Raw genomic sequence first — 14344 nt, 5'->3', positions numbered from 1 at the left:
GAACATCATAAAATGAGAAAAAGAGTCAATCCACCAGGAAGATTGCCGGGAGCCGCACCGGCCTCTCTGGATGGCAGTCACAGCAAGGAAGTGGCAATATTTGCAGCTCCGGCCGTGAGAAATGAAAACTGGTATCTCCTTCTGCTACTATTGCCTCATGCTGGATATAAGCCTGCTGGTATTGACCAGGCCTCACACTATTCTATATCAGACCCATATTCTGAATGCAGATACCTCATAAGGAAAAGCATATTCCTGCCTTTACAAAAGATATTTTAGATGAAAGCTCTGTGGGGAAGATTGTTAAAAGGCTCTTCCTATGGGCCTTGCAGATCCGAGACTTAGGGGGTTAAGAACACAAGAATTTCAATTGAGCCTGGCCCTGAGACAAAGGGCCTATTTTGGGGTTAAGAGCAAAACATAGTTACCACGTATATCTTTGCTAATTGGTGAAACATAACAGGTCTTCCTCAAGGCCTACTTTCCACAAACACCCTCTCTTACACTGGCAGCTGGGATGAAGATAGATAAGAGTAGCTAAACATAACCCAGGGGCAAAAGACTGACCCATTCAGGGCCCCCATGTTAGTCTCCACAAACAAACCAATTCAGAAACATTCATCCTCTTGAGAGCCAGACAAAATACTGCTAGCTTATCTATATACAATTTGACCTATATGTTATCCTATTTTTCACTAAGAACATTCTGTTACTTCCTTGGTTGGAATAATTCTATTGTTATCACAAAAGGCCTCCCATTGTAAGAAATTCCTTTCTCTGACTTCATCTTGTTGCTGAACCTTTAAATAAAGACACAAAAACCGACAGGACAGAGATGCCTTCCTGGTGATCAGAAAGAATATCGGGGCTCTCTCACTCTCTCGCCGATACCGTCCATCCTTCAGGGACCCCTGCACCTGCCGGAGCCGGCCTCCAAAGAAGATATAATCCAAAATGTGTATTTACCAAATAACAGAGCTGCAAAACATGTGATGCAAACTTGGAAGTATTGAAAGAATAGCAAATCCACACTTGAAGACTTGAACACCCCTTGCAACAATAGGTAGAGCAACTAGACAGAAAATCAGCAAGGATGTAGAACTTAACACCATCAACAGGATCCAATCAATGAAAATATTCCATCCAACAGCAGAAGACATTCTTTTCAAATACCATGGAACGTATACCAAGATAGACCATATCCTGGCCCGTAAAACAAATCCCAACAAATGGAAAAGAACTGAGATCATATGGTGTGTTCTTGGGTCATACCCATAGAACCCATAATGCCGGGGTTAAATATTGAAAGTGTTTCATCTAAGATCAGAAACAAGAGTGTCTGCTTTTACCACTTCTTTGTCGTCGTTTTTGTCGTTGTTTTGTTTGTTTTGTTTTTTGCTTTTACCACTTCTGTTCAATATTGAACTAGAGGTTCTAGCCAGGGGGGTTGATGTGGGGAGGCATGGGGCAGTTGCAGAGAAAAGCATGCAGTTTGGAAAGACAAAAGGAAAATTATCTCTATTGGTGGATGACATGGTCTTTATACAGAAAATGCTAAGGAATCCACTGAAAGACTGCTAGAACTTACAAACACAGCAGTGTTGCAGAATACAAGATCAAGCGATATACTTAACAGTGAATAATCTTAAAATCACATTTAGTGGTGCCTGGGTGGCTCATTTGGTTAAGGGTCTGACTCTTGATTTTCGGCTCAGGTCATGCTCTCTCAATTTATGGGATCAAGCCCTGCACTGGGCTCTGCCCTGGCAGCACAGAGCCTGCTTGGGATTTTCTCTCTCCTTTCTCTGCCCCTCCCCTGTGTGCATGCGCTCTCTCTCTCTCTCTCTCTCTCTCTCTCAAACTAAATAACTAAATAAACTTAAAAAAATCTAATGAATGAATAATCTTATTAGCATGGGGTGGGGATGTCTGAATGCCTCAGTTGGTTAAGTAGTCGACTCTTCATTTCAGCTCAGGTCATGATCTCAGTCTTGAGATCAAGCCCCTCATTGGGCTCCTCACTGAGTGTGGCACCTGCTTAAGATTCTTTCTCCTTTGTCCCTTCCCCCACTTAAGCACGAGGACTAAATAAATAATAGAATCACACAGAGACACCATTTTAAAAATCCTATTAAAATAATTCCACTTAGCATTGAATTAATAAAATAGGATAAATTTAACAAGTGTGAAATATATTCTGAAAACTACAAAGCATTGTTGAAAGAATTTAAAGGGATTCTGAGTAGCTAAAACAGTCTTGAAAAAGAAGAGAGTTGAAGAACTAACACTTCCTGATTTCAAAACTATAAAACTGTAGTACTCAAGACAGTATGGTACCAGCATTAGGATAGACATACAGACGAATGCAACAGAATGGAGAGTCCAAAATTAAAACCTCATATATCTGTCCATTAGTTTTCAACAAGGGTGCCAGACAATTCCGTCAGGGAAAGAATTATCTTTTTAACAAATGGTGCTGTCAACAGAGAGCCTGCTTTGGATTCTGTCTCCCCTTCTCTCTCTTTCTGCCTCTCCCCCATTCATTCTCATTCTCTCTCTCTCTCAAAATAAATAAACATAAGAGTTGCTTGGGTGGCTCGGTTAAGTATCTGACCTTCGGTACCCTCAAAAAATAAGTTTTATTTCATCAAGGGGTGCCTGGGTGGCTCAGTCGGTTAAGCGTCCTACTTTGGCTCAGGTCATGATATCATGATTGGTGGGTTCGAGCCCCACGTCGGGCTCTGTGCTGACAGCTCAGAGCCTGCAGCCTGCTTCAGATTCTGTGTCTCCCTCTCTCTCTGACCCTCCCCTGTTCTCGTTCTCTCTCTCTCTCTCAGAAATAAAATATTTTGAAAATTGAAGAAAAAAAGTTTAACTTAATCAAAATTAAAATCTTTCATGCTTTAAGGGATACCTTTAAGAAAGTGAAAAGATAACCGACAGAATAGGATAGGAGAGGATATTTGCAAATCATATATTTTAGGAGGGAATTGCATCCAGAAGAGATAAAGAACTCTTACAGTGCAGCAATAAAAGTACAGATAACCCAATAAAACATGAGGAAAGACTTTGGACATTTTTCAGAACAAAAAATACATAAACAAATGGCCAATGAACACATGAAAAGGTGCTTAACATTAATCATTTGGGAAACGCAAATCAAAACGCAATGAAAGAGGTGCCTGGGTGGCTTAGTTAAGCATCTGACTCTTGATTTCAACTAGGGTCAGGATCTCATAGTTGTGAGTTTGATCCCCGAGTCAGGCTCTATACTGACAGCGTGGAACCTGCTTGGGATTCTCTGTCTCCCTCTCTCTCTGCCCCTCCGCTCCTCACTCTTTCTCGCTCTCTCAGAAATAAACATTAAAAAAAAAAAAAACTAGGGGCGCCTGGGCGGCTTAGTCGGTTAAGCGTCCGACTTTCACTCAGGTCATGATCTTGCAGTTCGTGGGTTCGAGCCCCGCGTCGGGCTCTGTGCTGACTGCCAGCTCGGAGCCTGGATTCTGTTTCAGTCTGTGACTCCCTCTCTCTCTGACCCTCCCCTGCTCACGCTGTCTCTCTCTCTCTCCTAGAAATAAATAAAAATATTTAAAAAAAAAAACTAATAAGACACCACTGTAGATCCCCTAGAATGGCTATAATCAAAATATAGGCATAACAAATAATGGCGAGGATGTGGAGAATTTGGAAACCTCATACTCCACTGATGAGATTTTAAAATGATGCAGCCTTTGGAAAAGTCTGGCAGTTCCTCAAAAAGTTAAATATAGGGGTGCCTAGGTGGCTCAGCTGGTTAAGCATCTGACTTCAGCTCAGGTCATGATCTCACGGTTTGTGAGTTCAAGCCCTCCGTTGGGCTCTGTGCTGACAGCTCAGAGCCTGGAGCCTGCTTCCGATTCTGTGTCTCTCCCTCTCTGCTCCTCCCCTACTCACCCTCTGCCTGTCTCTCAAAAATAAAATGTTTGAAAAAATTTTTTAAAAAGTTAAACATAGAATTACCCTAGGATCAAGAAATTCTACTCCTAGATTAATATCCAGGAGAAATTAGAACATGTCGGCACAAAGTTGTATAGAACATTCATAGCAACGTTCTTCACAAGAGCCAAAAGTAGAAAAACCCAAATGTCCATAGACAGATGGATGAGCAAAATATGATCTATACATACAATGAAATATTAGTCCTAAAAAAGAAGGAAATTCTGAGACATGCTACTATGTGGATTAATCATGAAAACATGCTAAGTGAAATAAACCAGCACAAAAGGACACATATTGTATGATCCCATTTATATGAGGTACCTAGGATCGTCACGTTCCTAGAAATAGAAAGAATGGTGATTATCAGGGGCTGGGGGAAGGGGGACTCGGTAGAGTTTTCGTTTGGGAGGATAAAAAATTCTGCAGATAGATAACGAGGACGGTTTGCACAATAATGAGAATGCATTTAATGCCACTGAATTGTGCACTTAAAAAATGGTCAGTTAATGGGGCGCCTCGGTGGCTCAGTCGGTTAAGCACTTCGGCTCAGGTCATGATGTCACTGTCCATGAGTTCGAGCCCCATTGGGCTCTGTGCTGACAGCTCAGACCCTGGAGCCTGTTTTGGATTCTGTCTCNCATGACCTGAGCCGAAGTCGGACCCTAACCGACTGAGCCACCCAGGCGCCCCCAAAATAAACAGTTTTTTAAAATGGTTAGGTAAAACGGTCAGCTTCAATGCGGCCTGCATTGCCATTTGTGGAGTGGGTGGATGGTGGCGTTCCATCCACACCCGGACAGTGACTCACACGTTTAAGAGCCGACTTTATTCAGAGCGAACAAAGGTTAAGCCCTGGAGGCACTAGGGCGGGAAGGCGGGCCGAGAACCGAGGGGGCGGGCCCGCGCGCGGCGCCGTCGTCATGGGAACGCTCGGGCTCGAGCGCCAAACTGCAACTCCCAGCGGCCCCCGCAGCTTCCGGTTGGCAAGATGGTGGCGCGCAGGAGGAAGCGTGCGGCGCAGGACTCCGAGCCGGCGATTCCGAGCCCGCGCGGGTATTCAGGTGAGGAGCTGCGGGTCCGGGGACGCCAGGCTTCTCCGGGAGGCGGGGGGGGCACGGGGGCCCCGGGAGCGGCCGCGCTGTTGGGTGTGAGTCCCGGAGGCCCCGAGGTCCGCGACATCGACGCTGCGCCCTGCGTCCGGCGGCCTTCTCCGGGGGCGAGCCCGTTAGTAACGCTTCCTCAGGTAAACGCGTGTCTGTCCACACTCTTACCCAGGACGCACCCGTGTCCGTGTCCCCACCCCAGAAGTGAGCCCCCCCACTTCTTACCATTTCTTTGCAAGTCCTAGCCTGGCCCCTGTCGACCCTCACCTGGCTGTGCCCTCCTGATCGGCTCTCATGCTTCTGTTCTTGAGCCTTCCGTTCGCCCTGGTGCCGGAATGTTAAATCAGATTTTGCCTCACACGCCTGCCGGTACCCCCATACCCACTCCCTCCAGCGGTCTCAGGAGCTGGCACCTTAAAACAAAATCCGAAATCTAAACTTCTTACCATTGACTCGTGCGGGTGCCCCAACCCCCTCTTGTTCTGGCTCGGCTGACCTGAAGCTCTGTTCCTCTGAAGCAACAAAGCCTTTACACCCTCAGGATTTTTGCACTCGCTGTGCCCTCTTCCTCACACAGCTGTGCTTTGGGGCTTTAATGCTAGCTCCTCAACGAGGCCGTTCTGATGGCCTCTGCCACCTGGCCACCCTGCACTGTTCTCCCCTTTCTTTCATATTTGATAGAATCTTGTTACGTGCTTGCTTGTCGGGTGCCTTCTCCCACTCCCATGGAAGCTTCCTGAGCTCTGCCCCCACTGTGCTCTGAAGAAGACCAGAAAACAGTCTCTGGCATTATGGGAATGTCAGTGATTATCCAAATGATCACACAGACAGAGGCTTAGACACCCCGAGAGGTGTTTTTGGGACACAGAGCAGATGGCTCTAACCTGGCATGAAAGGCTCTCCGAGGAAGTTCAAGCCTGAAGGCTAGGGGACGCCAGGGTGGCTCAGTCGGTTAAGTGTCCGACTTCAGTTCAGGTCATGATCTCACAGTTTGTATGTTTGAGTCCCGCATCGGGGTCTCTGCTGTCAACACAGAGCCTGCTTTGGATCCTGTCTCCCTCTGTCTTTGCCCCTCCCCCATTCGTTCTCTCTCTCTCAAGAATAAACATCTTTTGGGGCGCCTGGGTGGCTTAGTCGGTTAAGCGTCCGACTTTCGCTTAGGTCATGATCTCACGGTTCGTGGGTTCGAGCCCCGCGTCGGGCTCTGTGCTGACTGCCAGCTCAGAGCCTGGAGCCTGTTTCAGTCTGTGACTCCCTCTCTCTCTGACCCTCCCCTGCTCACGCTGCCTCTCTCTCTCTCCTAGAAATAAATAAAACGTTAAAAAAAAAAGAATAAACATCTTTTTAAAAATCTTAAAAATAAAATAAACGTAAAAAGAAAACCTGAAGAATGGGTGAAGGGAGGAGGGTTGATCTTTCAGGTAAAGGGAAATGTGTGGGCACAGGTCAGGCCTGGGCTTCCTGGAGGAATAGGGAGATGGCAGAGTGGCGGGCCCACCCAGTGGCTGGGGGGACATGGGGCTGAAAAGAGGTGAAAGGCGTCAGGGTCTGACAAGGCCTCCAGCCGTTGTCAGGATTTTGGTGTTGACCCCAACAGCAGCCCGGTTTGAACTCCCCTCTCATTTGCTCCCTGCCTGTAACAATTGCCCGTTTACACTCTCTCCCCCACGAGCTTAGGAGCCCCTCCTGGGCAGCTTCTCTGTTCGCTCACTCCCCTGGCCGGCAGAGACCTCGCCTAGGGGAAGGGCGCAGTGATGGAACGCACAGACAGACAGGACTAGAAAGGGACAGCCTGACCTTGATTTTCACGCCATCCATTCCTGCCCCCGTTTCCCATCCAGCCATTCCGATCAAGTTCTCGGAAAAGCAGCAGGCTTCTCACTACCTCTATGTGAGAGAGCACAGAGTTCGAGAAGGCACCAAGTCTTCCTGGCCTCAGAAGCGGACCCTTTTTGTCCTCAACGTGCCCCCATACTGCACAGAGGTGAGTGGCGGCTGGGAGGGAGGGAGCCCATAGGGCTGGCCTGGAGCTCCCTGAAGGGCCGGGCTCCCACCGGCCTCCACCAGGTCCTTAGTGGTGAGATGGAAGCATCTAACTGAAGCCCCCCAGCGGAGAGCATGTAGAGGCCTGCCTCTGTCTCTTGATAGGAAATGGCTTAAAAAAAATTTTTTTTTTTAAGTAATCTACACCCAACGTGGGTCTTAAAAACTCACATCCCAAGATCAAGAGTCACACACTCCACAGATTGAGCCAGCCAGGTACCCAGAAATGGCTTTTTAAAGCTGTGTTTTATGGGGCACTTGAGTGGCTCAGTTGGTTGAGCTTCTGACTAAATTTCAGCTCAGGTCACCATCTTGTGGTTCATGGGTTCAAGCCCCGCATCAGGCTCCACGCTGGCAGTGTGGAGCCTCTGTGCCCCTTGCCCCCCAAATAAATAAATAAACTTAAAAAAAATTATAGTTCTGAGGAGCTCAAAGCTTTTTGTTATTACCCAGAATTCTTTGAATTACATGTTTTTCCCTGATTATAAAAGTGATCCGTCTCCATAGGAAAAAACATAAGATAACGTTACCTCTCAGTCTATCCAGACATTAACTTTCTTTCACAAAAACAGTGAAGTTTTGCATTACGTAAGTTTACAGAAGAGAAACTGAGGGAGTTGCTGGGTTTTAGATGAATTGTGATTCAAAAAAGAAATACTAATTTCTAAAAGATTGTTCTGGGGGCGCCTGGGTGGCTTAGTCGGTTAAGCGTCCGACTTTCGCTTAGGTCATGATCTCGCGGTTCGTGGGTTCGAGCCCCGCGTCGGGCTCTGTGCTGACTGCCAGCTCGGAGCCTGGAGCCTGTTTCAGAGTCTGTGACTCCCTCTCTCTCTGACCCTCCCCTGTTCACGCTGTCTCTCTCTCTCCTAGAAATAAATAAAACATTTAAAAAAAATAAATAAATAAAAGATTGTTCTAGAGAAAGAAGCAGAAGAGAGGGTGGCGTGTTTTTTTTTTGCCTTTTCCTGAAGTGTGTTGTGTAAACAGAGGAGGGCCCGGGCCCTAGTGTACAGCTCGCCGCATTTCACAAACGGAACACACCCGTGGACTCAGCACCCACAACATGACCTGTGCCCAAGAAAGCCCTTCATACCCCCCCTACCCCCCACGAGGGTCACAGCCAGCCTGAGTCCAGCAACTAAAACATTGATTTAACTCCAGTTTTAAATGGCTGCTGCAGGGAGGAAAAGTTAGCTGGTTGTAAGATCAGAATATTCCAAGTAACTCCCAAAATGTCTATTCTTCTAATAGACCCTGACCCTGCTTGGAGGTTACTCACCCAGCGATGTTGGTAGGGAAGGACTGATCTTCCAGCGAGATGGCCTCTCAAAGTGAGAAATCCCTTTCAGGGACAAACCAAGCCCATCCTGGGCCTGTGCTTCCAGCAAAGTCCGGTCAGAAAGCTCATTCCTGGATTCTGTGTCTCACTCTGCCTCCTCCCTCCCAGTGCCTGGGCTGGTGTGGTGTGGATGTGGTTTTCTGCTCCTAGGTTTTTTTTGTTTGTTTGTTTGTTTTGGTTTTTTTTTTTTTAACTTCTATTTATTTCTGAGGGAGAGAGAGACACAGAATCTGAAACAGGCTCCAGGCTCTGAGCTGGCTGTCAGCACAGAGCCTGACATGGGGCTCGAACCCACAAACCATGTGATCATGATCTGAGCCGAAGTCGGTCTCTTAACTGACTGAGCCCCCCAGGTGCCACTCCGCTCCTAGTTTTGAACGTGCAAATTCACAAGATTGATGTCTTGGGCTGTGGGTGGCAGGGTTGGGACGGTGCCGGGGATGTGGTTTGTCCAGGCCTGTGTGTGCGCCCCCTGATGGGGCAGACATGGACTCTGGCACCGCCCGCCCCCCCAGTGGTGCTGCCCTGGGCAGAGGGGGCCCTGCTGCCTCTCAAGCCGTGCTTTCCCCGCCTGGCCTCACAGGAGTGCCTGGCCCGCCTCCTCTCCCCCTGCGGCCATGTCCAGTCCGTGGAGTTACAGGAGAAGCCGGACCTCACTGACCGCCGGAAGGAACCAAAGTCCAAGTTTTTTCATCCCACACCCGTTCCGGTAGGTGACCAAGTTCTGCGGTCTGCTCGCATGGGGCGCGGGGTGGGGCCGTGACCGCGTCTGCAGTGTGCGCAGGGCGGAGAGGGGGGACAGCAGGGTGGCTGAGCGGTCCCCGTGGTGCTAGGCCGGTCCTCGTCTGTGTGGTTGAGGACGCCTGTTGGGCAGAAGGCACCCCGCTCCCTTCCCCACATCTGCCTCATCCCTTAGCTTCTCGTCTGGCTCTTCCATCGCCCTGGGGGAAAGCCTCCCTGAGCCCCCCCGCCTGCTTCCCCCGCCGAAGTCCATTCGTCCTCGGGCCCCAGGCCCGCTCTGGTTTCCCCGTGAGCCCTGAGCCCACGCCTGCTCCCGGCCCGGTGCGTGGGAGCTGGTGTCCGTCCGTGGCGCCAGGTGAGCTCGCTTTTCACGGAGTCCCTCCCATAAGCGGGAGGAAGGTCCTGAGTGTCACCTCGCCTGGGCCGCTTCTAGCACAAGTGGGGAAACCAGGAGCTTGGCCGTCCCTCCCTAGGGTCACAGGTCACTTCCTGCCTGCCTTCAGCGGTCAGGAGCAACCCAGCACATGTCCCCTGGTCCAGCGACAAGTCCGGCTGAGGGCAAGTGGCAGCCCTTGTGCGGGGTGCCAGCTGACTGGGACGGGAAGGCCCTGGCGTTCCAACCTCTCCTTCCCCCAGGGCTTCCAGGTAGCCTACGTGGTGTTCCAGAAGCCAGGTGGGGTTTCGGCTGCCTTAGCCCTGAAGGGCCCTTTGCTGGTCTCAACAGACAGTCACCCTGTGAAGAGTGGCGTTCACAGTCAGTACCGCGGCGTCGGGCCCTGGGTTGGCGGGGAGGCGCTGTGGGCCTGGCACTCAGGGTGGGCATGGGGGCGGGCCCAGCTTGCTGCCACTGGACTGTTAGCACCTGAAGCTTGGGCCACAAGTCGCCAGCCTGGTGTAAGAAGATCCTGACGGGGGTGGGGGAGAGGGTGCCCGGGGGGCTCAGCTGGTTAAGAACCGGCTCTTGATCTCAGCTCAGGTCTCGATCTTGGTGTCGTGAGTTCAAGCCCCACGCTGGGTGTGAAGCCCACTTTAGGAACAAAGAGATCCTGACTGGGTGGCCCCAAGGGTTCAGGCCTGCGGAAGCCCAGCTTCCCTCCCTCCTTTCTCCCTCAGAGTGGGTCAGCGACTACACAGACTCGGTGCCGGACCCCGAGGCCTTGAGGGTCGAAGTGGACACGTTCATGGAGGCGTATGACAAGAAGATAGCAGAGGTGGGACTCCCGGAGAGGCGGCTGCGCCTCGTCTGCGTGGCCGCGGGGAAGCTGGCATCGTGGGTGTGGTGGTGTGGTTCCTGCGGGGAGTCCAGGCTCCCTTTTCCCCGCTGAGCCCTGGGCCACTGAGCTGGGTGACATCGCCAAGTGGTCTGTAGGCAACAGACGGTCTGAGGGAGGAGGCAGTGATGGCACCACGGCTCCCGCGCCCCCCACAGAGAGGGGGGAGGGCACAGCAGGAGGTGGTGTGTGCCCGGGGAGGTCTCCAGGTGCGGGAGGGAGGGGGCCCAAGGGGAAGGCGGGTCCCAGGCGCCTGCCCACCACGGGGTCTCTTCCTTGCAGGAGGAGGCTAAGGCCAAGGAGGAGGAAGGGATTCCGGACGAGGAGGGCTGGGTGAAGGTGACCCGCCGGGGCCGGCGGCCCGTGCTACCCCGGACAGAGGCGGCGAGCCTGCGGGTGCTGGAGAGGGAGAGACGGAAGCGCGCCCGCAAGGAGCTGCTCAACTTTTATGCGTGGCAGCACCGAGAGACCAAGATGGAGCGTAAGGAGCGCCCCGGGCCCCAGCGCTTCGCCCCACGTCCCTCGGGGCCCAGGCCCGTGGCTACTGTGGCCGGCCCCGGGTGCGGGGTGGGGGTGTCCTCGGGCACAGACTTCCAGTAGGCTCTGGAGTTGGGGCCCAAGCCTACAGTGGCGGTCCCCAGGTGGCTCCCCGGTGGCAGCCGTGGGGCCCCCTGGGTTGCTCAGAGGCGCAGAGCCCTGAGCAGTTGGGGCTGGAACCTGTCAGCCCCCAGCACAGGGCCACGAGGCAGAGGGTGGATCTCAGGTGCTCACTGGGTGCAGAGAGGGGGCTGCTGCCGGATGTGAGGGGGGGAGTGGGAGGGTGTCCCGAGTGAGCAGTGGGGGGAGAGTGTTGGGGTGAGCAATAGCCTGTGGCCACTCACGGCCCTGATGATGCTGAGCTTGCTGCCTCCACCCCCGATTCCCCTGCTTGTGGGGCAGCTTGGAAGGGGTGCCCCGGGGGCTCCCGACACCCCCAAGCCACCTGCCTTCACCTTGGGCATGTGGGGTGGGGTCGGCAAGGGAGCGGCTATCTTGCCTTCTCTGTGCTTCCTCTGTCACTGGCGGGGGGTCCCCCGGAAACCTCAGGCGTGCTGCACCGTCCTGAGCTTCCTCCCTCCGACTGGGCCTGCAGGCTAGGCCGACTCCATGCAGCGTCCGGACCGCCTCTCAGCGCAGAGGCCTGCAGCGCTGGGGGCCGCGTGGCACAGCCCCCCGCGTGGCTCGCACGGGCTGATGTGGCCCCGTCTCCCCCTGTGCTTCCCGGCCCAGATCTAGCCCAGCTGCGCAGGAAGTTTGAGGAGGACAAGCAGAGGATTGAGCTGATGCGGGCCCAGCGCAGATTCCGTCCCTACTGAGCTGAGCCGGCCCGGGGGCCCCGCGGAGCAGGGCAGCGAACGGTGACGGTGCGCGGCTGGCGAGGACACGAAGGTCAGGAGCGCTCGCCCCAGACTGCCCGGGTCCCGGTGCCGGCGGCGCCTGCCCGCTGTGAGGGCTTGTCAGGACGCCACGGGCCCCAGGAGCGCCCGCTCCCTTCCGATCTCTGTTCCCGGCCTGTCCCTGGACTCTCCTCTCGCCAAGTGTCTGCTGTATTCTCCCCTTGCCCCGGCGGAAGGGTCCCCGCTGGCAGTGAGAGAGCCTCAGAAGCAGTGAGAACACAAGGTCGTTTTCTTTTTCATCCAGCTGGGCGGCAGCCTGGCCACTCCTCTCTCCATCCACTACCCGCTGACTGCAGACTGTCAGCCACAGCACAGGACCCCCCCACCCCACCCCCCCGCAGTCCAAACAGCGGCTGCCCCATGGGGTCACAGATGCTAAAAGTTAGAATCTTGGTCCCATCCCTCCAAACCCTGCCCCAGGCTTCTGTGCCTCAGCACATGCAGATCTTCAAGACCAGCGAGGCCGGTCTCCCCCGCACCTGGCTGGGGCGGGGGGCGGGGCACTTGGGAGCTGGGGGGCTGCGTGGCGAGTGGTGGGAGCGAGGCCTCCGAAGCCCCAGGCCCAGGCTACAGCCGGTTCGGGGTCCTCTTGCTGCTCTTCAGGAAGGAGCTGATGACCCCGGCCACGAGCTGGGGTTGGCTCAGGTGCACGTAGTGGTTGCCTGGGACTTCCATGAACTGGAAGCGCTGGAGAGGGGGGGATGCGTGGTGAGGTGAGGCCTGGATGTAGGGGCTCTTGGCCCCTCTTCCCAGGCTGGCTGCCTCCCAATATTCCGGAGGCTCCTGCGCAGTGAACCTCGGGCCGGTGACAGACCCACGGCTGCACGGGCACCCTCTGGGTGTCAGGGCCTGACTCAGAGCCAGCAAGGAAGGCCTGTTTCGGGGCCCAAGTGTCCACACCCTGGGCTTCTGGGCCATTCTGAGCTGTGACGTTGTAGAGCTAGGCTGGGGAGGGGCCCGCGGTGCTGCCCGTCCACTGCTTGTGGAAGGCTGCCTTGAACAGTGTGCAGCCTTTCAGGCCTGATCCTCCTCGGGAGAAGGGAGGCACTGCCTGCTGACCAGCCAGCCACCTCGGTGACGCTGCCAGGACGTCAGCAGAAGCCCCGGGGTGAGGCATTCGTGACGGGTGATGGTCGTCAAGTGCCAGGCGCTCCCAGGGACAAGGCACCAGTCTCAGCCCCCAACCGGGAGACGCTCCCTCGCCTGCAGCCGTCACCCACCCGTGTAACCGGTCATCTGCTCACCCTAGAAATCGTGGGATGGCCTCTGGCCAAGTTGCGCTGCAGGATACGTGAGGACAATAAAGCTGGGAGACGCTGCCTGTCCCCTGTGTTCCCCGTGCTGAGCTGGGGGTGGCCGTGGGGCTCCTGGGGGTGGCCGTGGGGGGAGTGAGGCCTGGTAGCTCCTGGCAGCCCCCCTTTAGACCTGGGGCCAGACCAGAGGTCTGCGTGAGGACCCAGGAGCGGGGGAGGACCCTGCCGGCCCCCAGCCTGGCTCAGCCCTGCACACCTACCTCTTTTAGGACAGATTTCATTGTGTCCTTCATAAAAAGCAAGGGCTCCTTGTCAGTGTCGTTCTCTCTTCTCACATCATAAAACCCTTGTGTTGCTCTGGAAAGTGAAAGAAAAATCAGGGCTCACCTTCGGGCTGCCTTGCGGTGCCTCCCCTCTGCCCTGGGTTCCGGGCTGAGAGGAGACCGGCCTGGGCTCGCCTCCGATTTTACCTCAGAGCCTAGGGGTGAGTCAGGGTTGAGGCACGGGGCGCCTGCTAGCGCTCAGGGCTCAGTGTGGCCAATGTGAGCCCAGTGCTATGGGTTTAACTCCGCGGGGTCGCAGGGCCTGCCTGTGGCCACAGCCTCTGAGTGGCAGAGCCGGGGTGTGACAGGCTCCTGAGTCGATGTTTTCTCTCCTGACATAATCATACCCATTTAACGTGTACCATCCCATGTGCTTAGCGTATTTGAATTGTGCAGCTGTCACAACAGTCAATTTTAGGACATTTTCATGGTCTCAAAACAAACCTCCCAAACCCACAGCTTAGGCACACACACTGCCCTGTCTTCCGCAACCATTAATCAGCCCTCTGTAGACTTTCCTCTCTGGACTCATGTGTGAACCGAATCGTACGGAGGTCTGTGTGGCTGACTTCTGCTTTACAGAATGTCCCCAGGCTCAGCCGTGCAGCAGGTGCGAGGCCGGCCCTCGCTGCGGCGGGAACGCGGCCCACTGTGCGGCTGTACCACCCTTTGCTGGGCTGCTGGCCGCCCGGTACGTCCTCCACCCGCGGGCTGTCAGGAACACCGCCGCCGGGACCCATCACATACCAGCCGTCGTGCGGGCCTGTGTTGGGCGTGTATGTGCCTAGGGAGTTTGGTTGCTGGGTGAGAAACTGCCAGGCTGCTTTCCCAGTGGCCGCTCCGTGTTACAGCACCTC

At 54.1% G+C, this 14344-nt stretch overlaps 2 protein-coding genes across 7 annotated transcripts in view; one reads left to right on the top strand and one right to left on the bottom strand.

Annotated features, from left to right (window-relative positions):
- Positions 1-4937: 4937 nt before the first annotated feature.
- On the top strand, positions 4938-13236 carry RRP7A (ribosomal RNA processing 7 homolog A). Its single transcript, XM_077757985.1, has 7 exons — positions 4938-5039; positions 6923-7065; positions 9047-9172; positions 9841-9958; positions 10318-10415; positions 10758-10956; positions 11745-13236. Exons 1-7 carry the CDS (start codon positions 4967-4969, stop codon positions 11828-11830), a joined length of 843 nt encoding a protein of 280 aa, XP_077614111.1. The 5' UTR covers positions 4938-4966; the 3' UTR covers positions 11831-13236.
- Positions 12120-14344, bottom strand: part of SERHL2 (serine hydrolase like 2) — a 31514-nt gene continuing 29289 nt past the window's right edge. For all 6 annotated transcript variants that reach the window (XM_077757984.1, XM_077757979.1, XM_077757982.1 and 3 more), the window contains exons 11-12: positions 13425-13521; positions 12120-12598 (exon numbers count right to left, since the gene is read on the bottom strand). In XM_077757984.1, the coding sequence (XP_077614110.1) occupies positions 12479-12598; positions 13425-13521 (217 nt within the window). In that variant the 3' untranslated portion in view covers positions 12120-12478. The remainder of the gene's footprint in view (positions 12599-13424; positions 13522-14344) is intronic.

Source organism: Crocuta crocuta, unplaced genomic scaffold (assembly GCF_008692635.1).
Source record: "Crocuta crocuta isolate KB4526 unplaced genomic scaffold, BGI_CrCroc_1.0 scaffold143, whole genome shotgun sequence".
Lineage (NCBI taxonomy): Eukaryota > Metazoa > Chordata > Mammalia > Carnivora > Hyaenidae > Crocuta > Crocuta crocuta.
The sequence above is the reverse complement of the archived record's forward strand: the minus strand, read 5'-3'. Positions and strand labels throughout refer to the sequence as shown.